Genomic DNA, 25887 nt, shown 5'->3' on the forward strand with positions numbered 1-25887 from the left:
AGCCTGGAGAATCAACAAGAAGAAGAAGAGAAAATTATGATAAAAGATGCCGAGATATGACTAGCTAAGGATCTCTTCAAATATTTTATAAAATGGGTTTTAATCAGAATAAACAATGAAAGGGCTTTAAAAGACTTCTTGAAAAACATGTAACTTAAAGAAATCGTTTCATTATTAGCTTGAAAAATATTCATATGTAGGAAGCTATATCTTGTTTTATATTGCATTTTACACTACCCTGACGTGTGGCATTGCTTTGCCAATGTGTGTGTGTGTGTGGAGGGGGAGAGATATAACCGGACACTTATTCACATTCTGTGATTGAATCAATATACAGAGAAAGTACAAAGTTAGGCTAATTTTATGATTGGTACAATACACAGAGAAAGTGCATAGTTAGGCTAATTTTATGATTGGTACAATACACAGAGAAAGTACAAAGTTAGGCTAATTTTATGATGGGTACAATACACAGAGAAAGTGCATAGTTAGGCTAATTTTATGATTGGTACAATACACAGAGAATGTACAAAGCTAGGCTAATTTTATTATTGATCTGGTACACGTAGAAAGTTCACTGTTAGGCCTATTTTGGTGTTTTCAATCAGACTGGTTTACCTACTGAAGGTACAAAGATTTACTCCTAAAGATCTGTCCCCATTTTTAACTCTCGGCCCGGCATGGCCAAGTGGTTAAGCCATGGATCACTTGAATAGTGATCTGAGTGTTGAGGGGTTCGAATCTCCATCCCACCAAGCAAGCTCGTTGTTTCAGAAGTGGATGCGTTATAACTTGTCGGTTAGTTCCATTATTTGTTGGTAAAATAGTAGCTCATAAGTTTATCGGGTGGTGATGCCTAGCTGCCTTCCCTCTAGTCTTTCAATGCTAAATTATGGACGGCTAGCGCAGATAGCCCTCGTGTAGTTTACGTGAAATTAAAAACAATTTTTCAGCTGTTAACGTTTATCTTACTAATCGTTTATGCACCTATTTCTCGATTTCGCGTTTACTTTTGGCCCGGTATGGCCAGGTGGTTAAAGCGCTCGACTCGTAATCTGAAGGTTGCGGGTTCAAATCCCAGTAACACTTGCCATACTCGTCCTTTCAGCCGTGGGGGCGTTATATAATGACGATGAATCCCACTTTTTGTTGGTAAAATAGTAGCCCAAGGGTTGGTGGTGGACAGTGAGAACTAGCTGCTTTCCCTCTAGTCTTACACTGCTAAATTAGGGACGGCTAGCGCAGATAGCCCTCGTGTAGCTTTGCACGAAATTCAAAAAAGAAACAAACCGTTTATTTTGAGTAGAGTTTATTTTATTTTATTTTAACAAACACAGTTGTATTTCATGCACCTTCCATTTTACTTCGGTTTACTCTAGTTTTCAGGCCTGGCATGGCCAGCTGGTTAAGACACTCGACTCGTAATCCAAGGGTCAAGGTTTCGAATCCCTGTCACACCAAACATAATCGTCCTTTCAGCCGTGGAGGTGTTATATAGTGACGGTCAATCCCACTATTCGTTGATAAAAGAGAAGCCCAAGAGTTGGCGATGGATGGTGACAACTAGCTGCCTTCCCTCTAGTCTTACACTGCTAAATTAGGGACGGCTAGCACAGATAACCCTCAAGTAGCTTTGTGCGAGATTCAAAAACAAACAAACCGTTCCTAATTTTCAAATGATAGAATATGTGGAAGGCAGGTAGGTAAACCACCCACCACGCAACCTTGGGCTATTTTTGTCTGATCAAAATATGGGAGTTGACTGTCACATTTATAGTATACTCAGGGCCTCAAAGTACATTGATGGTTTTTATTTCTAGCAATAAGACACGTATCCTAAACCGTCGGATTTGCATTATACACACACTAGCTCAACTTTATATAGATGTATCACTAATAGTTAATATTTCTGTTAGAATAAGGGCATAGCTCTGGTTATCAGTTCGAGATTAAGGATGGTTAAATCTGAATCATATGATTTGCCACCTGGCTAGTTATATGTCACTTAAGTGTTGTTGGTGTTGAAAATACAAACAACAATTTACATCTCTTCACAGGTTGTCATCACACAATGTGAAACAACAGATAAATTAATATCACTAAAGATGTTACTTTTTCTTCATACGCTTGGAATGGCCTGATGATTTGGGCACTCTGTTCGCAAGCTGAGATCGTGGTTTCAAATTCCGTCCCTAAATATGCCATTTCAGCCTTGGAGACGTATAGTTGGTGGTGTTGAATCTCTGTTTTGCATCTATTTTATCATTCCAAAATCAGGGAGAGTTAACGTAAACAATCTTTTAGTAGCTTTGCCCGAAATTCAAAATAAACAAATAAACTTTTCTGATAGGTAAATACAGGTGATATAAACCTTCAATCTCAACGTTATTTTTTGTTCCGAAACCTTAAAAATAAGTTATGGTGTTTTTTTCTGGATTTAATTTCTATTGCACAGTAATTACGTTAAATAATTAGTTAATAACATTAAAACTTCACAAACCGGATGAAAATTACATTGATACATACCTTTTATTTCTATCACTGGACGTACTCATTTTACATTACTTGGTGAAAGTACTACGAAATCCAGACCAATAATAAATTATTTATTTTATGATATTTCTGCAGTCTACGTTTAGTTGGATAAAAATAGTAGGTATAAATGAGTAGTAAATGCACATGTGAGGTTTTACCACTTAACTCAACAACTAAATGTTTATAGATATAGCTTCAAATACAACATTTCTATATAAATTACGACATTTACGCCTTCTTTAACCGGAGAACCCCAGTGGTACGGTTGTATGTCTATGGACTTACAAGGCTTTCGATACCCGTGATGAGTAGAACAGAGATATTCTTTCGTGTAGCTTTGTGCTTAACTCCAAAAAGTGAGCTGGTTTTGTTAAATAAACTAACACTAACCAACAGATCAGGTGAGACTATTTTCATCGAATACTTAACAGTTTCTCCTTAAGTACTTTATTTTGATTTGGTTTGGTTTGTTTTGAATTTCGCGCGAAGTAACACGAGGGCAGTTGTGCTACCCGTCCCTAATTTAGCAATATAAGACTAGAGGGAAGGCAGCTAGTCATCACCACCCACCGTCAGCTCTTGGGCGACTCTTTTACCACCGAATAGTGGAATTGACTGTCACATTATAACGCCCCCACGGCTGAAAAGGCGAGCATATTTGGTGTGGCAGGGATCCGAACCCGCGACCCTAAAACTGAATTGAGTGCCTTAATCACATGGCCATGCCATGCATTTTATTTTGATCGACATTAAATGAATTGAGACGGGACTCAGCTAGATCTTATTAAGATTCTCAGACATTTTTTTTTCAAGCTTCCACTAGTGGTTGATAAAAAACACCACAATTTTCAGCTGCTTTCAGCAATATTAAAATAATTTTTGTTCAAGAAAGAAAATAATAAAACATTATTATCTTTTTTACACACTATCACTAGGTGTACTTTACGTGGGTATAAAAGTATGAGCGAACGAAGAAAAGCATCAATGCAAAATTGTTGGATACATTTACAAGATTTTAGGTTCATGGTAACCAAAAACAGAAACACTAAGACGAATGGAAGTATTCTTAATATAAAAAAAATTAGAAGAGTGTTTCACGAGAAAATATCCGAAAATTCACAATGTAAAATACTAAGCAATCCAATCTTACACGAAAATTCTTAAGCTCAAATCTGTCGGATCTAACTTTCGTTCTTTCAGAAGCATAATCAAACCTGAAGAGTTTGCTTTACGTCAGCGTTCGAATTATGCAATACCTAATGGAAAAAACTTTTGAAATTCTAATTTCAAACCAGAACTTATCTCTAGTTACAAAATAACAACAGCGACAATTATTTTAAATCTTGGAGAGCTTCAAGTACAATTTTCGGACATTCATGTCCTTTGGCTGCGGATCTGATCGACAGTTTGAAAAAACACATAATTTATTCTAAATCGTAATATTTTCTTTTATCAGTTATTGCATGCAATATTCTATTAATCACGAACTGGTAAGTTTTGAAATAACGTTATTTCCTGTGGATTTGTTTGTTGTTAAACGCACAAAGCTACATAATAAGCTATTTGTGTTCTGTCCATCAGAGTATCTAAACCAGATTTTTAGCGTTATAAGCCCCAGCGTTACGCAGCGTCACCAGGAGAGAACTCTCCGGTTGAAATAAACACTGAATATTAACAAAAACGAATTTAATATACTGCAATATTTTAATAACCAAAGAAAACGATATTTTTTGCATCCAACTAAATCGTGGACCATTTATACATCTTAGCCAATTTAAGATTGCATAATTAAATTAGTTTTCGATTCACATATTAGTAATTACGTTAGTTTCATTTCTCACATTCCATGAATCGGATGTGTCTTTGCAAGTAAGGTGTTTGAGCTACAGATGTGGGGGTTCATTGTTTGTGGCTCTTTCCTGTAAAAATGCGTTTCTCACTTTGTGATCGTAGATATGTCGTAAAAGTGAAGCAAACAATCAAAAAAATGTCAGAAATTACTAAACATACGACAGATTCTTCAAACGGTATTTGAAAACTAGAAACACTAGTCATTTATACTCTGTAATTTCATTTTTTTCTTTTTAATTGTTTTACTTAATTCTAAAAAATATTCATTGTCTTGTTCTTGCTGTATTTTGTTGTTACCAGTAGTAATTCTTCGTTAATGAAAACTGGTCAATGTTCTGTACAAATAAGAGAAGGATAGGCAAGGATCCAAACTATCAAATAAACTACCTGTTTCACTGCCACTGTTGTTTCCTCAAAGGGTGGAATGTCAATTCCATAATATGTGGGATCAGGCAGCACATGGGGATCATGGATGGCCAGTCGAACACCAACTGGCAGTATGGAATCACCAGAATATTCTTCTATCTCAATGTTCAGTTCCAGTCGTAAGCCTATATTTGAAATGAAATCTTAGTTTCCAATATTGACAAATTTTCTTTCACTTGGATAATGCACATTACCTTTTGATAAAGTTAAAAATAGAATAACGTTATAAAAATTATATCATATTGAAAGAACAACGTTTGAAACGCACAATAAAAACTTAATTTAGCCGATAGCCAATATTAAAAGACAACATGTTTCGATATCTTTGTTTGTTTTTTGTTAAGCACAGAGCTACACAATGGGCTACCTATGCTCTTTCCCAACGGATATAAATACCCAATTTGTAGCATATAAATCCATAGACTTACTGTTGTAACTCTGGTGATATTTTAGTAATACTTCACTGCCATCATCAGGAATGTTCATAATAACAAATGTAGTGTTTATATATTTAAGTGTAATGACTTGTGAATGTGTTTCACAAGCGTTAAAGCATACGTGACCAGGGATCACGTTTTCAGTATAGGTGAGCCAGCACTGATTTCGCACCCTTCCCATAATTTTTGAAGGGCTTACGATTTTCTAAATGTGAATCGAGGTTTTGGTCAAAATAGAAGGCACTTTAATTTGGGTATTAAACTTCTTATTTTCACATAAATTTTGCTTGTACTCCCCTTGATTGTATATCATATATTGGCCATCAATGCATCTAAACAAGTCCCTAATTTTCAAGAATTTCAGGAGAAATTTTTCCACCACACACACATACAGACATTCTTACTGTGACTCATGTTTACTTTTTTAAGTAAAAGCATCTTAAGTGTGAACTATATTTTTAAACATGATATATATAAGAACTCAGCAATTTAAAATTTATGTCAAACCAATTGAAAAACAAGGTGTTCTATTTAATCATATCTTTTTGTCAGTAAAAGAAGGACAATGATAACGTTACTCGCCCGGATTCCTGGAGAGAATTAATAAATCTTGAATTTATCCAAGCTGTATAATGGTAAGAGGATATTGAACCTAACCTAAGGCCTAATTCCTTTTTTAAACTTGGATTAAGCTTTTTTTGTTGTTGCCTCTTTTGTTTCTAATATATGTTATTTTGAAAGTGCGTAGGTGGAACTGTTACAGTAAACATGTATTGTTTATCGATTAGTCAAACTGAATCTTTATTTCTTACAAATTTTGAGCCAATAGACGATTAGTTTAGTTTAACTGCGTACCTTCACGCCTCGGTTGGACTCACTGAGTTCTTATATGTAGCGAATAACTGATAAATCTTTAAGGTTTCAATAGTTAGTTACTGTAAAATATTTGATTTTAACATGGGAACGACTAAAAAAGTTTCAGTGACAGCATTTACTGATATTAATATCAACATCAGAATGTAACTGTCTCGTCAATCAGAAACTTAATATGAATAAAACAATATATTTATTACAGTGCATTACAAATAACTACAGACCTTTTAGGAAAATACATATGTTTGCTTTTCGTGAACTGTGAAATATTTATTCATAATTCCACAATACTCAAATTGCTATTGAGAAAATATTAAAATAAAATGATACAAATATTTCTTACCGCTCAATCGCCCTGTAGAAGAGGCGACTAGAAGTTCTTTCTCTTCCTCAAAGAAAGGCAAAACATTGAAAGAGAAGCAGTTTCCATACATGAAATTCGTAAACTGTGAGAAATTGCTGAAAATACACACGTGTTTTTTATTATTGTTTAACGTACTACACTAATTTTAAATGCTTTCACAGCCATTAGAACTACATAATTAAGCAGCTTTACGTAAGGAACCTAATTTTGAACGTCAGCCTTAAACTAAAGCAAGACAAAAGAATATTTAGAATCTCGCTCTCCTAAGTGGTCTTATAATGGTAAGTTTTAATAACATCGAAAGTTAAAACAGTATCCATGATTTGCATCTCTCGTTTAATTTTAACAAGTTGCATGATATTTTAATTGCGTAAAACAACAGCTATGCACCTAATTTGAGAGTTACTTTAAAAAATACAATATATAAGAACAGGGCCGAAAATACATTTAAGGGTTACTCAGCTGTTTGCTTTTTCTATAAATATATCTATAAGATTTTTCTGACTTTTTTCCTGGAGTCGTTTGTGATAAGGGAACAAAACACACTATAAGAACGTTTATCTTTTTGTTCTATATACATTCACGTTAATTACAATTACATTTCTTAAGTCCTAAGCCGTCTGCCAGGGATTTTCTACCCTTTCGTTTGATGGATAATTTCCCTAGAGCGCAGTTCTGAGGCCTCGTGTTTGCTTGGTCGATAATAACAGCTTCAAACTAGAATTTTTATGTTACGTGTTCTCTTCTCAAATTGATTTCCCTTTATATTAAAATATTCTGTCAGCATTAACAAACACATTATGACAGTTAAGTAGTCCTTGATTACTGGTCTCTCTACGTAAAATAATATTAATATTAAATGATGCATAATTTTGCCAGATAAATGTCAAGTTTGTTTAAAATTATGAATATTTAATTACTATAGAACAACTATATCCGAATCGCGTCTTTCCTGACAATTTAGTGCATGAGGTACTTTACAGGTAAAAAATACTGTTGTAACGTGTTTTGTCTTTGCAGGGGATTTCTGGTTTATTTCATAAAAATAATAATAACGAAACGTTCGATTCACTAAACGATAAATAATTAATTGATTTCTTCAAAAATGTTCTATACAGACTAGGCTCACTGGTGGACCTAACTTCACAAACAATATTTTAACATAAATTATGAAGCTAATGATATCATTGGTATGCCTAACTCAAAAATGAAACTCAAGTCACGTAAAATTGAACTGATTGATCAATTAATTATAACTCACATAGTCTAACATTTGTATATTATATTCTATTTTATGAACGTCTGAGATACCGCTGAAAACTGAACTTTTACAGAACTTCTAGACTTTATAAAATTATTATACTGCGTAAAAGTGATCGTTATGGTGAACAAAACATCAACATATTAAACACATAAAAATATCTATATCTTAAGGAAACGGAGACTGAGCTGACTGGAAGAAAGGTTTGGGTTTCAGGGTTGGGTTGCTTAATTAATCAGTTTACAATGTATAATTTTAATCAGTTTGAAAGAAGTACGAATAAATTTTGGTAAGAAACTGTCTTGAATTAACAGGTAAAGTTAACTTTTAGAGTAAATTGAAATTATTGACTTGTTACTTTTAATTACGCCTATCAATGGCTCAGCGGTACGTATTGAGAGTTCATACTATTAAAAACCGGGTTTCAATACTCCTGGTGAGCACAGCACAGATTGTCCATTGAGAAGATGTGTGTTAACTACAAACAAACAAAATAGGTGAATAACTGGTGCCAATTTGAATTGGTATCAATAACAAATATTAATTATAAAATTCCAAAGACAAATTTATCATTTGAATTCTCACTCGTATCTTTTTTTTTTTTTTTGCCAATCTGTTCGATGTTAACCACAATGATCCACAAAGCTACGTGCTGTGCTGAAAGCAGGTATTGAACCCCGGATTTTAACATCTATTGAAAACAAAGAAACGTTTGACCCTTCAAAGTTGTCTTTGCAGTTCCACCTTTTTAATGCTCTAAGACCTAAAACATACAACAAGAACCTTTCTCGCCGGACAGGAAAAGAAACCAAATAATGTGTAGTGTAAGAAAGTCATAGAAAGTGATTATTATACAAGTAGAGATTTTTTTTTAATGAATTCATTATAGGAGTGACTAATGTCAATCCTTCAAAAACAATGCAAACACGATAGTAAGGATGGCATTTGTAACATTCCTACATAATAGCACAGGCGTACAATGTAGTAATATGTTAACAGAAAAACAAAAACGGAAAGCTTAAACTCAGTTGTGATTGAATGGTTTTACATATATATTATTGTATATTAAATCTTACCTATGTAGTTATGTATCGATAATGTAAATATCAGCCCTACTATCTTGTTTGCATTGTTTTTGAAGAATTGGTATTAGCCACCTCTACATTTACTTTCTTTATGAAAAGTTTTTCTTTACTTCTTTGCTTATATTCCTTAATGCAATGTTTCAATATACGGAGGAAGGTTTTATTTATAACCATTTTCTAAATACAATGAGATTCCAACTATAATGTTTTGTTTATCTCTTATTGATTGGCAATACATTTTTATCCTGTACTTAAGCTTTTTGAAGGAACATCAAATTTCTGTTAAAAAGCCATCTTCAAGGGGTAATGATGACATCGTTTACACTAAGATTATAATATTTTAAATAACTACTATTTACTTAAAAAAATTCGTTAACAATAACTTAAATAATAATAATACTTAAAAAGCATCTGAAAGAAATTTACTAGTGTACTAATCACTGATCAAAATATTACTTTGAAACCCAGTTATGAAAAACTTAAAAAGGAAGTTTTAATCCCTGTTTATCTAATAATTTATTTAAAGCATTTAGAAAACAACATATATTTTATAAGATAAAGCAAAATTTAGATAATACGAAAACATAACATGTAGTTGATATAAAAAACAGGAGTCTATAAAATTAAATGTGAGTGTGAAAATATTTACATTGGACAGACTAAATGTAACTTAAAATACCGTTTAATGGAACATAAAAGATGTGTAACAAATAAAAGAATTGAAAATATGCCGCAATAGAACACACACATGAAACACAACATATGATAATGTAGAAAAATATTGTAATATTAACTCAACCAAAAGGTATTGTAGCTATTAATATTCGAGAATCCTTGTAAATAATTAAATATAAAAAAAAGATAATGTATTATTAAATAGAGATGAAGATCTGGCGAATATTTGTGCAAAAATATGGGATGACCTTTTCTGAAATGTTCACGGGGGAATTTTAAATCCGTATATAAATTACATGATTTATTTAACTAAAAGATTATTTGTGTTTGAATTTCGCGCAAAGCTACACGAGGGCTATCTGTGCTAGCCGTCCCTAATTTGGCAGTGTCAAACTAGAGGGAAAGCAGCTTGTCATCACCACCCATTGCAAACTCTTGGGCTACTCTTTTACCAACGAATAGTGGGATTAACCGTCACATTATAACACCCCACCGCTGAAAGGGCGAGCATGTTTGATGTGATGGGGATTCGAGCCTACGACCCTCAGAGTACGAGTCAAACGCCTTAACCCACCTGGCCATGCCTTAACTAAAAAAAGTATAATTGAAACACGATTATTTCTTGCAACGTTGCAACATTAGCTTTTTAGTGTTCATATATTGACCTTCATTATAGTATTTTTAATTGTGTACTTATTTTAACGTTGTGTGTTATTTACTCTTTAAATGCGTGTGTTTTTTTACCGAAGGGAATCGTTTGTTTCTTTGTTTCTTTTAATTTCGCGTAAAGCTACACAAGGGTTATCTGCGCTAGCCGTCCCTAATTTTGCAGTGTAAGAATAGAGGGAAGGCAGCTAGTCATCACTACCCACCGCCAACTCTTGGGCTACTCATTTTACCAACGAATAGTAGGATTTATCGACACATTATATCGCCCCCACGACTGAATGGACGAGCTTGTTTGGTGCGATGGGGATCGAACCCACGACCCTCTGATTACAAGTCGAACGCCTTAACCCACCAGACCATGCCGGGCCCGAAGGGAATTGAAACACTGATTATAGTGTTGTAAATCCAAAGACTTACCACTGTCTCAATGGGTTACTAGTGTTTAAATATATATTATTATAAAAGTAAACACTTCATTGTAAATTTCTGATGACTACTGTGGAAGTATTTAAAATAACATTTAGATGAACAATCAGAGTCATCCCTACATAAGACAGTGATACTATCAGCTAGACACATCACTTGTCCATTTGAGTACATTGTAATAAAAATGTTTTCTTAAATGTTTACCATATAAAATTAAAAAATACTTTTACCTAGACGAACACTTGTATCCTCTGAAGGTACATTTTTTAAAGAAATCTTCAGCCTGGTGACCGACATATCTACGGTAGGAATCATTTAATTGACTGTAAAAACTCATAATACCTAATTTATCCGTTTGCTCCTTCGAGAGAGGGTCCTTGGGATTACAAACAGCTGCTTCTAATCGAATCTATTATGGTAATAATAATAATGACATCAGCCACATATAAAATAACATAAGATCTATGAAGAATCGCTCACAAAATATTGCTTTGAGCCAACTGATTTACTTCTTTCAGTGATGTGAACAACTTGATTAAGAAACCAACCATGTGTTTCTAACAACTATGAAACAGAATAATCGCTGAGAAGTCGGGATTATACTTTACTGTTAAAAATTACCCACGCTCTGCTGCGAGATTCTTAGGTCCTCCTCATGATTCACAAAGGACTCGGTGTACGGGTCAAACGTCTCCATTATCTTAATAAAATTTAATGGCTATAAGACAAAGTCATAGAGCAAAAAATTGACAAAATTGTTCAGTCAAATCTAAAAAATAATACTCAGGTGCACATCCTTAGGGTCCCCCTTTATATACGTCACAAGTTTCAATTGTGTCGGTTCTTCCCTCTTGGACCTATAGCGGTTACACACACACACACACATAAGTTATTTTATTATTGTAGATATATAAATAATGCTATAGTTTCAGTAGATTTAAAATCATTTAATTAAAATATTCTTTTATATGGGCTGGACTATGACCAGAGATAATAAAACAAATCTGCCTTCATTTACTAGATTATTAAGTTACATACTAGAGCAAGATATAGTCCTGTAGCCACGTCACTACATTAATGTAAATTGTTACACATTTCTATGTATCTTTCATCAGACAACACATTCAGAATTTAAATGAGAAAAAACTACATTGGAAACACATAGTTAGGAAGATTTTAATTATTTGTTTTTAATAGACTATGTACATTGTGCCCACTGCTAGCATAGGAACAACGATATTTTTTTTTTTTGCCTTATAAACCCTCAGACTTACCGCATAGAAGGTTAGACTTATAGGAAAAAAAATTCAGTTTTTGGATAAATGTATGTAAACAAACAACATATATTTACTGGTTAGCATAACAATAGTATATTTTTATCAAAACGATACCAAGGTTTTACCTACCGGTACTTTAAATCCTTTCGTGACTGATGAAAAATACGTTGAACAGGGGTTTATACCATAATTACATATCCGACTTGCTTTCCACCTGTTTCGATATCAGACCATAGTCAGGTAATTGACATACACTAAATATCTGTACTAACAAAGAAATAAGTGAGCAGAATGGTTAGGAATTGTTAGTTTATGTTCTTAAGAAACATGAAACTACAACAAGGTCCTAAGAGTTACCTTTGTTTGCAACGACATCATTTCATATGAGGTCCAGCAAGGCTAAACTGTGTGTAACAGATCGTATCACTCGTGCCTTTCACAATAAATATATTACTATATATACTTCCGTAAAATTCCCAAAGTGTTATTTTTGAAAAGTAAACAAAACACAAATCAAGGGTATCAAATATTTTTATTTATGGCTTTGCAAGTACATATGTTATGCAGTGTTGTAACCTACAGAGTGTTAATTATTCTCATGATTCATGGCATGCGTGCTTTACACTAACGTTACAACAGTAGAAATTGCAACGTTAAACATTCTTTATTTGTTATCATTTTAGTTTCCAGTAACTGACTGACAGACAACACACCACTTAATTGTCGTGCGAGTTGTTAAAACAGCTTTGGGGGAAATTAAGGCTTCTATAATAACTGGCCCAGCATGACTAGATGGTTAAGGCACTAAACTCCTATTCTGTGGGTCGTGGGTTCAAATCCCCGTCACACCAAACATGCTCGCCCTTTCAGCCGTGGTGGCGTTATAAAGTCGTCGTCAATCCCACTATTTGTTGGTAAAAGAGTAGCCTAAGAGTTGGCGGTGGGTGGTGGTGACTAGCTGTCTTCCCAGCTGTCTTATACTGCTAAATTAGGGACGGCTGGCGTAGATAGCCCTCGAGTGGCTTCGCGCAAAATCCAAAACAAACCAAGCAAAGTCTTTTAACTAGTTTGTTTGCTTTTCACCAAAATTGCTGATGTATTACTCCAGTGTTCTCAAGTTGTCTTTCAAATTCAATCACATACATAGAAAACTGTGTTTATTTACTCTCTTACAAAACACTTTTTATAACTTTCTTTTATGAGTAGTTCTAATATCGTAAGTATGTTTTCTCTGATCTCCACTCACGTTTTATATGTTTATTATCATTTTAGATCTGGTGGCTTTATAATGTTTTTTTTTTTTGCATTCCATTACAGTCCGAAAAACACCAGCCTATCTAATTCAAATATTACGTTGTGTCCTATGATTTCTTGTTGAAGGCTTAAAGCCGCCAAGCTGACTTGTCTTAGATTTGGTCTGTTTGTAGTTAAGCACAAATCTACACAATGTACTCTGCACACAATGGGCATCGGAACCTGATTTCTAGAGTTGTAAGTCCACAGAAATACCATTGTGCCACTGGGGTGCAAGATTTAGTCGAGGAATGGAATCTTACGTCGCATTTAATGCGTTGCTGTTCTTTATGAAAGTTTTTAAACAAATATATTAACTTTATCAAAGATTTAACATGAAATTAATAAAACCATTTTTGATGATTAAGAACTATCACGCTAGGTGGTTATGGCGCTTGACTCATAATCCCAGTCACACGAAACATGCTTGCCCTTTAAACTATGTGGAGGTTATAATGTCACAGTCAATCCCACTCTTCATTGGTAAAAGGTTAACTCAAGGGTTGGGGGTGGATGGTGATGACTAGCTGCCTTTAGTCTTTCGCTGCTAAATTAGGGACGGAAGAGACGGCTATCGCAGATAGCATAGTCCTCGTGTAGCTTTGCGCGAAATTAAAAAACAAACAGGAAGTATTAAATTCTGATGTCATATGTGATTACTTATGATTCTTTAAGGTCACGTTACTTCTCTGTGGTCATTGTTTTTCTTTTTAAAAGTGCTTAAACTTATAAGTTTTATGTCACTTAGTTTTGTCACCCTATAGCCTTAGAAATGCTTATACGTTTTGCACGCAGAAATTCGATGTCAACATCAGTGTTCTTTATAACTGTAAATTTTGTTTGTTTGTTTGTTTTTAATTTCGCACAAAGCTACTTAAGGGCTATCTGTGCTAGCCGTCCCTAATTTAGCAGTGTAAGATTAGAGGGAAGGCAGCTAGTCATCACCATCCACCGCCAACTCTTGGGCTACTCTTTTACTAATGAATAGCGGGATTGACCGTAACATTATAACGCCCCTACGGCTTAAAGGGCGAGCATGTTTGGTGCGAATGAGATGCGAATCCGCGACCCTCAAATGACGAGTCGCACGCTTTAACACGCTTGGCTATGCCGGGCCCTACCTTTATAACTAAGTACATCAATACTTAACAGCGTGGATTGAAATGAAACAAAATGACGGTCATAAAAATCTCCCGTTTAAAATCATCTTTAAAATGTTAAAATATTAACAATAACTATTTCACAGTATTGACTGAGCAAACCTGAAGTTTTTTGTACTTATAAAGTCGCCTAAATCGCAATTTAAATGTTTATGAATCAATATTTTTATGTATGTAAAGATCATTTCGAGAGAGCGTACAGAAAAAATGAACCTTATAAAGAGAGAGCGGTATTTCAAAACAAAGGACGCTAGAAAGCTATGTTTTGATAATATTGTGGATTTGTGAATGTTATTTGGTTTTATTATTTTTATCTTTAGAAATTAGAATTGAATAAGAAAAATAACTATATTTAGTATAATTGGGGATTAAAATAGTAGTTATAAACCTTTAATATAGATTTTAGTAGTGTATCATGTAGTATAATGTTAGACTTAATACGCGTAACGGTTCTTTAGGCTTAGTTATAATTCAACTCGCAGTAAAATTGTATGAGAAATTAAATACGTTGTTTTGTTTAATAAATAGTCGAAAAACTAGTTAACTGTAAAACTTAGGCTTAACAATGTTAACAACAGGCTACTGGTATTTAATCATAGTATCGTGTAGGTTTAGTTTTCCATATAATACAATGCTTAATACCGTTTCTGTGGTTAAGCGTTCAGAGTTTGTTGGTGCGATAAGTGTAGAGAATTGGTTTCGTTTGGGAACTGTGGATTGCTGTGCAATTGTAAGGAAGCTAGTAGTGGAGATGTTCAATTTATATATAGATTTTTCAGGTTGGAAGTAAAGTTGGAGGCTATCCTGACTAAAGTTAATAAGGAGAAGTATAATTGTGGGAAATGACAGCAGGATTTCAAGAGAAGCTTAAGATTTTACATGCAAGGTAGGTGTCAGCTAAAATTAACAATGGCATTCAGGAAGATAGAAGTAGTGAACTTAATTGTAAAGACCTATTCTACTGAGAAACAGATTTCAGCCTATGGCTTGAGCAGAGGAGGGAGGGAAAACAAAAGGAATAGAGAAGGATGTTGATTATGAGTTTATAGGGGTTATAGTTATAGTTTATTCCTTGACAAGGTATGTAGGTATAATAGTCTCTGGGGTAAATAAGGAGAAAATAGTTAGATTATGCTACACTGAAACACAAGATGAAAGCCATAACTGACAGAGCAAGAGATTTAATGAAGGGGAGTGGCAACAATGCAGTCTTTGTTGTGTACGTAGCGGCAAATGATATAAAGAAGAGTAAGTACAAGGGTTGGTAAAAACAGTTAAAAATAAAGGCCATAAATTAATTGTTTCAAAGACACTGTCAAGAATTATTTGTGAAGATAAAATTTTGAGTAGGTCTAAATGCCAAGTTGAAATTAATATATAATAATGAGCAGCTTTGTTGATTGGGCTTATGAGACTAGTTCAGTGGTAGGAACTTTTTGGAATGAATAGTTTACACTTAAGTAGGAAAGGTTCTGACATATATGCAAGGGCTATTTAATCCGCTGTAAAGGAAGTTTTAACTAGGACTAGATAGTGGTGAACTTAAAAATAAACTACATGAAATAAAACTAAGATGTAGAGGAAAGTTTAGCATAGGAAAGCAGTATAAAAGTAGTTATAAAAATAGGCTTAATTGTTGCTATTCTAATGCTAGAAGTATAAAAAATAAAATAGATGATTTTACGGGCACTGATAGGAATAAAAGATTTTGATATTGGAATAATTGAAACTTGGCTAATTGTAGATTATTTTGATGACAAATTTCTTTGAAATACTTGGTTATATGTTATTTAATAGGGACAGAGTAGTAAAGAGATATAAATAGCTATATATGTAAAGAGTGAGTTAAATCCTGTTGGATTTGAGAGTATCAAGGATAACAGGAAGGAGCTTGAATTCATTTGGGTTTCTGTTAGTGGATATCAAAGGGAAATGTTTTAAGTAGTAATTTTTTACAGACAACCAGATGAAATTAATTAAAATTTACAGTGAGATTAAAATTTCAGCTTTTATTTCATTCATATTTATGGGTGATTTTAATTTCAAGCATATTGATTGTGAAAGCTAAAATCAATTCGTGACCAAGAAAGATTTCTAGAAACTGTTTAAAATGGATTTATTCACCAATTCGCCAAACCTACTATAATCGTTTGTTTGTTTGTTTTTGAATTTCGCGCAAAGCTACTCCAGGGCTATCTGCGCTAGCCGTCCCTAATTTAGCAGTGTAAGACTAGAGGGAAGGCAGCTAGTCATCACCATCCACTGCCAACTCTTGGGCTACTCTTTTACCAACGAATAGTGAGATTGAACGTAACTTTATAACGCCCCCACGGCTAAAAAGGCGAGCATGTTTGGTATGACGGGGATGCGCACCCGTGACCCTCATATTACGAGTCGCACGCCTTAACCCACCTGGCTATGCTGGGCCCTACTAAAATTAAAATTATTTTGGATTCATTGTTAACTTCTAATATATATATATTTTTTAAGATGGTGGAAACTAGGGAACGCCTAGATACAAGTGATAATAGTTGTATTAGGTTTGGTGTTTTGCTGCATATGGGATTTGAAAATAATGGTATTTTTATTCCAAATTTCGAAAAATCAAATTTTGAATTGATTCAAGAATAATTATCTGTTGTGAATTGGGCAGTATTGGAGATACTGAACAATTGTGAAAAATATTTAAAGAAAACGTTAATATTGAAAACAAATATATTCTTTACAGAAAGTCAAAGGTAGCTGCAAGTAAAAAGACAGCTTGGTTCACAAAGGGTCTTTAATAAAATTAAAGAAAAGTAACACAAATTTAACGAAGAATACAAAAGATCAAGAAACATGGTCAAACAGGAAATTAAGATATCCAAAAGCACATTAGAGGTAAACAAAATGTCAGGATGGGAATACAACCTTTACGAAATGATAAAAAATGGCTTGTGTCTAATGATTATGATATTACTAGGTTATTAAATTCTGCTTCTTCCTTAGTTTTTACTTTTGATGACTTGAGCAGCATTCCTCATCTTGAGCAACTAACAGATGAAAACAAAAATGAATGAAACAACTGCATAAATTCTGAGCTTGTTAAAATAATATTAGGACGTTTAAAGCTTCCTGGATTAGCTAATATTTCCACGAGGGTGTTAAAGGAGGTTAAGGATTGGATATGTGGGACACTTGTATAAAACCATGAATAGTGGACAAGTAGCAAAAAATTGAAAATTAACCAATGTCACTTATATCTGCAAGGGGATAATAGATGTTTTTTTAGTAATTATAGGCCTGTTAGCCTTATTTAAATTGTGGGGAAAATTTTGAAAACTCTGATAAAAGATACTTTGCAAAGTCATTTAACAAAATTTAAAATGTTAACAGATAGTCAGTATGGTTTCATAAGAGAAATCTTGCCTTACAAATTCTTTGACTGCTTTGAAAGTGCTACTGCATATATAGCTGAGGTTAAGAGGGTATATTTGGTGTATCTAAGTGTTCAGAAAGAATTTGACAAAATGACACATAAAAGGCTTGTAAAGAAACTTATTTCAATAGGTTTAGGGGATAACTAACTGGATAAAAGAGTGACTTGATGGAAAAAAGCAGAGGGTTGTGATAAATGGAGTTCAGCCAAACTGGATTAATTTTAAAAAGGCTTATTCTCAGAATCATTGATCTTTTTTATTTACATCAATGATATAAAATACATTGAATTGTTTGAAGGGGTTCAGAGAACATTACCAAAATTGTATATGAGATGAAAAGATTATCATATGAGGAGAGATTAAGATCCTTAAATTTGTTTTCTCTTGAAAAAAGAAGAGTTAAAGGAGATTTTAGTAAAGTGTTTACGATTGTAAAAGGAATTGATAATGTTGATGTATCAAGATTTTTCATATTAAACAACAAGAATTATAGAACTAGGACACAAAAATATAAATTTATACAAGGTAAAAACCGTCTTAAGCTAAGACGATTTTATTTTTCAAATAAAGTTGCTGGCCTATGGAATAGATTACCTTTTGATGATATGGAGGAAGTAAATTTGAGTGAATTTAAAAGAAAGCTTGATAGATATATGAATGATAAAGGCTGGCTTTAAAAAATGTTAAAAATAATTTTAGTCTGCCTTAGAAGATGGGACAGCCAAGATGGACCAAGAGGTTTCTTGTTCCTAAACATTACGTTATTATATTATCGCTCTGATTTTTAAACAGAACTTTTTCATCTGAAGTCCCAGTGATTCCTTCCTTGTAGAGGAAAGAATACTAATATATTTATTTAAATCAAACAATGAAATACTTTTGATATATAACAAAATTTGAGGGTAGGGTAGACACCCTGATGAGTAATAAAATTGAATCGGGTATATTTGCTTGGTATTGATAGCGCACAAATATATGGCTGATAAAAAGGAATCAAACAAGGCTAATAAGTTTTTCTAATTTTATAAAGACAAGTGTGGATCAATATACATATGTAATCTAGCTAGCTATTGTAACATAGAAAATTTTAAAGCTACAAAACGTATTGAAACAAGGAAATCGAAATTACAAACAATGAGTTATGTAAAATTTAAAAAATAGTTTGGCTCAGACTAGCATAATTACAGTGATTTGCAAAAGTAAGGATAATTTCTTTTATTATTTTAGATAATTCAATTTTTGTAGTTTTGACTTTCTTATTTTAGTTTTGAAACCCTGGTTTTAGCGATATAACTGATATGGTTTTGTTTGGATTTTTACTTAAAGCTATATGAAGATTATTTGTGTTAGCTGTCCCTGATTTAGCAGTGTAAGACTAGAGGAAAGACAGCTAGTCAACACCATTTATCGTCAACTCTAAGGCTACTCTTTACCAACGAACAGTGGGATTGAATGTAACATTACAACGCTCCCATAGCTGAAAGGGGAAACATGAACAAGAGGAAAGAAGAAAACATCATTTAGAAAGGTTAATGAACGTAATATTTTTATTAGCTTGTTTTGTTGTTAAACACAAAAACTACACAATGGGTTATGTTTGCTGTGTCCACCGCGAGTATCAAAACCCGATTTCTAGCGACGTAAGCTCCCAGACTTAATGCTAAGCCATTGGTGAATGGGTTGGTGTCATTTGTTTTAGGGTAAGTTTAAAGCAATTTGTAAAACGGCATGAAGTCTAAATCCGAACAAAAACAATATCTGATTCCTCAATTGTCGTTAATCAAAGAAAAGATTACAAAAAAAAGATGCCAAGTGCGAATATGTGAAGTTTGAAACCCCAAAACGACAATATTTTAATATTCATATGTAGTTGATTAAGGAATGAATAAAGACGACACAATTTATTAATTTGTCGTTATTAGTGTAATGGTATGTTCAATCAAAATATGAGAGTGAAAATTATCGTTATAAATTCTGTTTCTAATACATTAATTTATCTAATCACTCTACTACGTCCTACAGTAAGACAGTGGTATGTTTTCGGATTTATAATGTTAAAGTCAAGGGTTCGGGTCCACTCGGTGATCACAGCAGCCATATTACTGTAGCTTTATTACAATAAAACAAATTAGCGTGTGTGTGTCTTTTCTTATAGCAAAGCCACATTGGGCTATCTGCTGAACTCCCCTAGGGGAATCGAACGCCTGCTTTTAGCGTTGTAAATCCGTAGACATACCGCTGTACTAGCGGGGGCGAACAAATCAGCTACTTTTACATAATGTTTACAATATGACTCGCCTACAATTATCAGGGCACAATAATGTAACCTTTCGCCTATTGACCTTTTTAACAACAACGTACTTTATGCCAAGTTTCAAAATTAATATGCTTAACAGGAAAATCACAACATTCTCTTAGGAACATTAGTTATTGTACAACTGTGAGGCCTATGTTTTTGAAAGAAATATGATCAGTGTAAATCATCAGATATTCGTTGGTGTACGTGTATCACCACCTTAAAATTTTAAGGGTTTTCGTTTCATGAGAAAAACCGAGAAAATATTTTTTAGAAATTTCATGTAAACATGCTACAATAAAAATATATCAAAATAAATGTATTTACAACATGTTTTACAGATTCGTAATAATTTATTTTTTGTAACTAAGCATAAAGCTACAGAATGGACTGGCTATTGTAATAACATATCGAACTTTTTTTTTTTTACCTCACTCGACCCAAAAATCCAGAGTTACCATGTATCTATATGCTTTCTTTTTTGAAGAAGTATCTGATGATGTATAAATATGGCTCGGCATGGCCAGGTGGTAAAGGCACTCGATTCGTAATCTGAGGGTCGCGGGTTCGCATCCCGGTCGCGCCAAACATGCTCGCACTTTCAGCCGTGGGGGCGTTGTAATGTGACGGTCAATCCCACTATTCGTTGGTAAAAGAGTAGCCCAACAGTTGGCGGTGAGTGGTGATGAGTAACTGCCTTTACTCTAGTCTTACACTGCTAAATGAGGGACGGCTAGCGCAGATAGCCCTCGTGTAGCTTTGTACTAAATTCAAAATAAACCAAACTATATCATTTTTCGACGCATACATAGAAGAGGGGTATTATCATTTTTGTTCAACTCGATATTTCTTTACTTTTACGTTCTATACACTACACTTATTTCATAAAAATATTTCTTGAATAGAAACATACCTGCTAAATGATTTATCACACATTCAGTAGTGCAGAATATGCATTTTTTATGTTGAAAAAAACCAAATGCATTTTCGGTGTGCGACTTAACCAGTAACGAACATCGTTACCTTAAAAGTGACATGAAATATCAATATTTGCTTTTAAGTCTAATAAAAGTACCAGAGGTTGTCTTTTAGAACTAAACATTGTCATAAATATATAATTCAATTAATTTAGTTTTATAAATATATTTGATGGCGATATTTTTGAGCAAATGAAAGTAATAATATTATGAAGTACGATACCTGAAAACTAGCAAAAACTACAACCTAAACCGACATACCTGTTCAGGTTACAAAGTGTAACACCTGGAAAAGGTAATGGTCTTTCTGGGCCCTCGTAAACATTGATAACAATTGGATATTGAAAATATTCACTAAGGAAGTTGATACTATTGTAAATGCAGCCAATGAGACCTCCGAAAAGAATGAGAGCCCAAACAAGTTGCCGTATGAAGTTCCTTGATGAAAAGATTTGATTTAGGGCATTGACAGATGAATGGCGAAACAAGTCTCTTAAATAAGTAGTGTCTTTTTTACTGACGCTAGTTTCAGGATGTTCGCAAGTTGAAATTTTAGAAGACATTTCTCCTAAAACAGAAACGCCAACTTTATTTTGCATGGCTGTGGTTTTTACGGATATATTTGTTGATGACCTTGCAGTGAAAATTCGTTCAGGGGAAAATGGTCGATTCTGATGTAACATGATAAGCTTAGTAAACCTAAATGTTCTTTTCCGCAGACCCCTCAAAACAGTTTTCATGACATTTTGAAATTCAAGAATTATGTTCAACCACCAATCAAGCTCATTTTACTCGTTAAAGATAGTCTCTTTGTCGATAGCGCTCTGCTCGGAATGGCGGTATCACTTGGATGGCACTTATCTCACTTGGAGTCCACGAATTCACTTGCTCCCTGCAGTGAAATAACATGCTGTTAAGTACCGAGATTGAGTGGTACCTGACGTACAAATCTGTAGTATAACGACTAAATATAAGCTATTAATTTTTATTGCTAAAAAAAGACATGCTGATTGTTTAGGCGTTTCGCATATTAACTTAAAAATATAATTTGTGCAGCAATACTTATGAGATATCAGGGGAAAAAAGCTTTATAGTGCCATTTTCTTTGAATTAGAATTTGATTTTTTTTGGAAATACAACCGTTCTAATTTGTTTTTGGCTATCTATGAATATTTTTAATTTATTACATCGTTAATAACTAACCTGAGTTATATATTCTATTTTAACATACGTAAACGTGTTTTGTTGCAAAATACTGACCATTTATATGATCCATTTGGAAGCAGCACTAGATTTTAAATAAATAAACTTAATGGTTGTTCTAGTGTTAAACATTTATTTTAGTTGACACTTGGTCTAGAAAAACACCCACCCCACCTTATTACACTATGTAACACAAATTTTGTTCCTGGATAGTATGTGTTATTTCTTAATTGCTTATGTTGTAAAAGTACAGAAAATGGCCATTATTCCCTTCAAAATTTTGCTTTTGTGACCTGGATAATGAAATAAACCTATTTTCAATGTAAAAACGGGCAAATTTGCACATTTTCATTTTCATAAGGTCTGAATAAAACAACATTTGAATCAAGATTTACATGTATTTATACTGAAGTTATATAGAAATGTTTATTTACTGCAATGTAAATAACTGGAAGGGTGAGCATGTTTCGTGCGACTGGGTTTCGAACCCGCGACCCTCAGATTACGAGTTGAATGTTTGGTGTGTCTTAACCACCAGGCCATCAATGAAATTTGACCATCACGTTTACATTAAATCTAAGGCCTAATGGTGCAGAGCATCCTTTTGCGGTTGCAAACCATGAACCCTTGGATATAAGTCCTAAATACCAACTTCTTAGACCACGCTTTGCTCTAAAATAAGTTGTTCATCTGTCTCAAACATTTAACGACTTTAATCAAAGAGCACAATGTTTCTCTATGAGTAATAAAGCGCTATAAAATATTCACGAGGATTGTTAAATGAGGAATCAGAGCTGTAGCAGCACTGATTGTATGTTATGTCACGCTGTGTAAAAGTAGTAATAACCAAACACAAACTATTAGCACTTACGTGTGGAATAATTTTGATGTTGTTGAAAAGACAGCTCAATGCCGTACCACGTACAGACTGTAATTGGCCCAAATATGTTTCCAAGGTAACGTAAACTTTTCCTCAACAAGCACTTGGTGGCGTCATATCTGCTAGTGTACACAGTTATCAAAGAATAATTAATTATTTACTCAGAAAAATATGGTAAACTTCATGCTAAAGATTTATGGGTGAATAAAGTCTCTGTACCAAGCAGAAACAACTGAAAAACTTCGAGAAAAGCCACAAACGCAGGACAATTGTGAATGGTAAGAATATAGTTTGATTATTATTTGTGCCAGCACTTGTTACCTGCTCATGATAAATAGGTGCAGAGAGCGGACACTGGAAATTTGATGTTACACGTTTCTGCTTCCAAGAGCACATTTAAATTGTACTTTAAAACGATATAAGAAGCATCCTAATAAAAATCGAAGTATTAGTTCCTGAAACTGAGAGTCCAAAATACTAAGGTAAAAAAAAAGTTAAATATCAGCACCTATCGCACTGTCTGTTAATCAAAGTAAACAATGAACCATTCTAGTTTTTAAAAAAACTGTTAAAATATGAGATTTAAAGATATATATATATATATTAATACATTTTGAGTAAACACTCTTCGTCAAGTGGTCGTACGTGAGGGTTTGCCCAAAACATCTGAGTAATTATTTCTTTTAAGCGTTTTTAATAGAAATATATATGTATCACTGACCCGTTTTTAATAGAAATATATATGTATCACTGACCCGTTTTTAATAGAGTTTTTCAATTTCAAAGTCGTTTTTATTTATTGCTTCGTTTCAGTTTATTTTCGATGCATTCGCTATGCGAGATAGATCTGATAAGTAATTAATAACATTTGTTATTAGGGAATTTCGAATAATAATAACACACGCCTGTGAATTTGAATTTCATAAAAGTTGTTTTGGTTTTAATAACGGATTTTCCATAACTTAGCTGCACAGGTTTCGAAAATAATATTTTTTTTTCTATAACGTAAAGATTCTTTACAAATCATGAAGTAAAAACCTCTTACTTAGATCAAATTATTATTATGTTTATGTTCTGCAACAACTGATAAGACTCTTGCGTCGCGATTGGTCTAGAGAAATCTACAGCTAATTGTTGTCAACATTTTAAGCATGACAAAGTGTGACCCAATTTCAATGAAAATGATTCCATTATGTAAAAGTATATATGACGTTTTGTGAAATATCGGTACATGGTAAAGAAAAAATTGATATCGCTTTTGGATTCAGTTTACTGGAATTGTCGTGAAATATGTAAAAAAAAAACAAGATAAAAATCATTGCAGGCTTGTGTTATTAGACAAAAGTTGTTTTTTCAAAACTAAATATAGATATGTACAAGTTTGTTTTCCAAGTATAATGTATTTGCTGACGTAAAAAATTATTAATTTTTTTCTTATTATTTTTGTGACAATATCAGTATATTTAAGAAATAGTTAAAATTACACAGGATGGTTTCATTGTCTTAAAATTTTACATGACTGAAGAAAAATTATTATTATTTTCGACATCTGTGAAGATGAATTGTTGAAAATCAGTTTTAAAACCAAAACAACTTTCATAAAGTTTCTATTCGCAGGCCTGTTTTAATTTACACAACACTATGATTTAATTTTAGCCAGTAATATTAAAAATCAAGAAATAATTTTTTCAGGATCATTTTAGGAAATATTCACCCTAAAATGTGTTCAGTTTCAACGTTTTTATAATGTCCAGAAGAATGTGGAATTGCACTGTAAATATTTCTCCATAATCTTTATTAGAAACTTGTGACGTTGGAACTAAATGAATATTTAAGTATGCAACAATTAAACATAATTGTGAGAAGTGGGATATTTGAGTAAGTACGGGTTAAAATTGCAATATAAACGCACCTTACGCAATCAGTTTGCCCAGCTGTAAGGTCAAAGATGTCTGGGGTTCGGGTGTAATCACTGTTAATTTTGAAATACAAGAAAGAGGTTGACCAGAAAGCAACACCCGCTACCAAAATGGTTTTATCAGGTTTTTATATGGAATAAAATTATTAATTGATAATATTTATAAATCCCCCCATTCAGCCGTGAGGGCGTTATAGTGCGACGGTCAATCCCACTATTCGTTGGTAAAAGAGTAGCCCAAGAGTTGGCGGTGGGTGGTGATGACTAGCTGCCTTCCCTCTAGTCTTACACTGCTAAATCAGGGACGGCTAGCACACATAGCCCTCGAGTAGCTTTGCGCGAAATTCAAATTAACAAATATAAATCACCCCACAGCCTAAATATTGTAACTTGTTCACTGGCTTTACGGCTCCAACCTTGGGTTTCGTAAATATACAACTCGTACACTAATCACCAAGTTATACGCTGCCAACTAAAAAGAAATGGGATAAGAAATTGTTTACCTTAACGCTTTTTTTGCATCTTCAGAATTCATTGAACATAATTATATGTACATAATTTAATACGTTATTAGTATTCGCTATATTTCACTTTAAGAAGTTTATAAAAACAATAGCTTTAATGGCAAAAATATATAAAAGAAACTAATTTGATCATTTTGTAGGCTAATTAGAATAAGATCTGAGAAACTACAACAGGTGCACAAAACTTTTTACGATAAAATATTGCTAAATTCATGAAAAGCTCAGGTATTTACGAAAGTCAGTGTTAAAATTAAGATAGGAGATCATATTCGAACAAATATAGTCGAGTGTGTTCTGAAAACATATAGTTTTACCAACTTTCATGGTATCTACTAAAG

The 25887-nt window shown here is 33.4% G+C and overlaps 2 protein-coding genes across 4 annotated transcripts in view; one reads left to right on the plus strand and one right to left on the minus strand.

The window, feature by feature from the left end:
* Window positions 1-21757, minus strand: part of LOC143224134 (acid-sensing ion channel 4-B-like) — a 34621-nt gene extending 12864 nt beyond the window's left edge. The window contains exons 1-5 of the mRNA XM_076452583.1: window positions 21286-21757; window positions 12009-12093; window positions 10833-11011; window positions 6466-6581; window positions 4774-4937 (exon numbers count right to left, since the gene is read on the minus strand). Of these exons, the coding sequence (XP_076308698.1) occupies window positions 4774-4937; window positions 6466-6581; window positions 10833-11011; window positions 12009-12093; window positions 21286-21707 (966 nt within the window). The 5' untranslated portion in view covers window positions 21708-21757. The remainder of the gene's footprint in view (window positions 1-4773; window positions 4938-6465; window positions 6582-10832; window positions 11012-12008; window positions 12094-21285) is intronic.
* A 1585-nt stretch (window positions 21758-23342) lies between these two features.
* LOC143224135 (epithelial sodium channel subunit alpha-like) overlaps window positions 23343-25887 on the plus strand; it is a 44380-nt gene continuing 41835 nt past the window's right edge. For 2 of the 3 annotated variants that reach the window (XM_076452585.1, XM_076452587.1), the window contains exon 1: window positions 23343-23385. The gene's annotated coding sequence lies outside the window, so the exon portion shown is untranslated. The other variant, XM_076452586.1, reaches the window with a different exon arrangement.

This window comes from Tachypleus tridentatus, chromosome 8, assembly GCF_004210375.1.
Source record: "Tachypleus tridentatus isolate NWPU-2018 chromosome 8, ASM421037v1, whole genome shotgun sequence".
Lineage (NCBI taxonomy): Eukaryota > Metazoa > Arthropoda > Merostomata > Xiphosura > Limulidae > Tachypleus > Tachypleus tridentatus.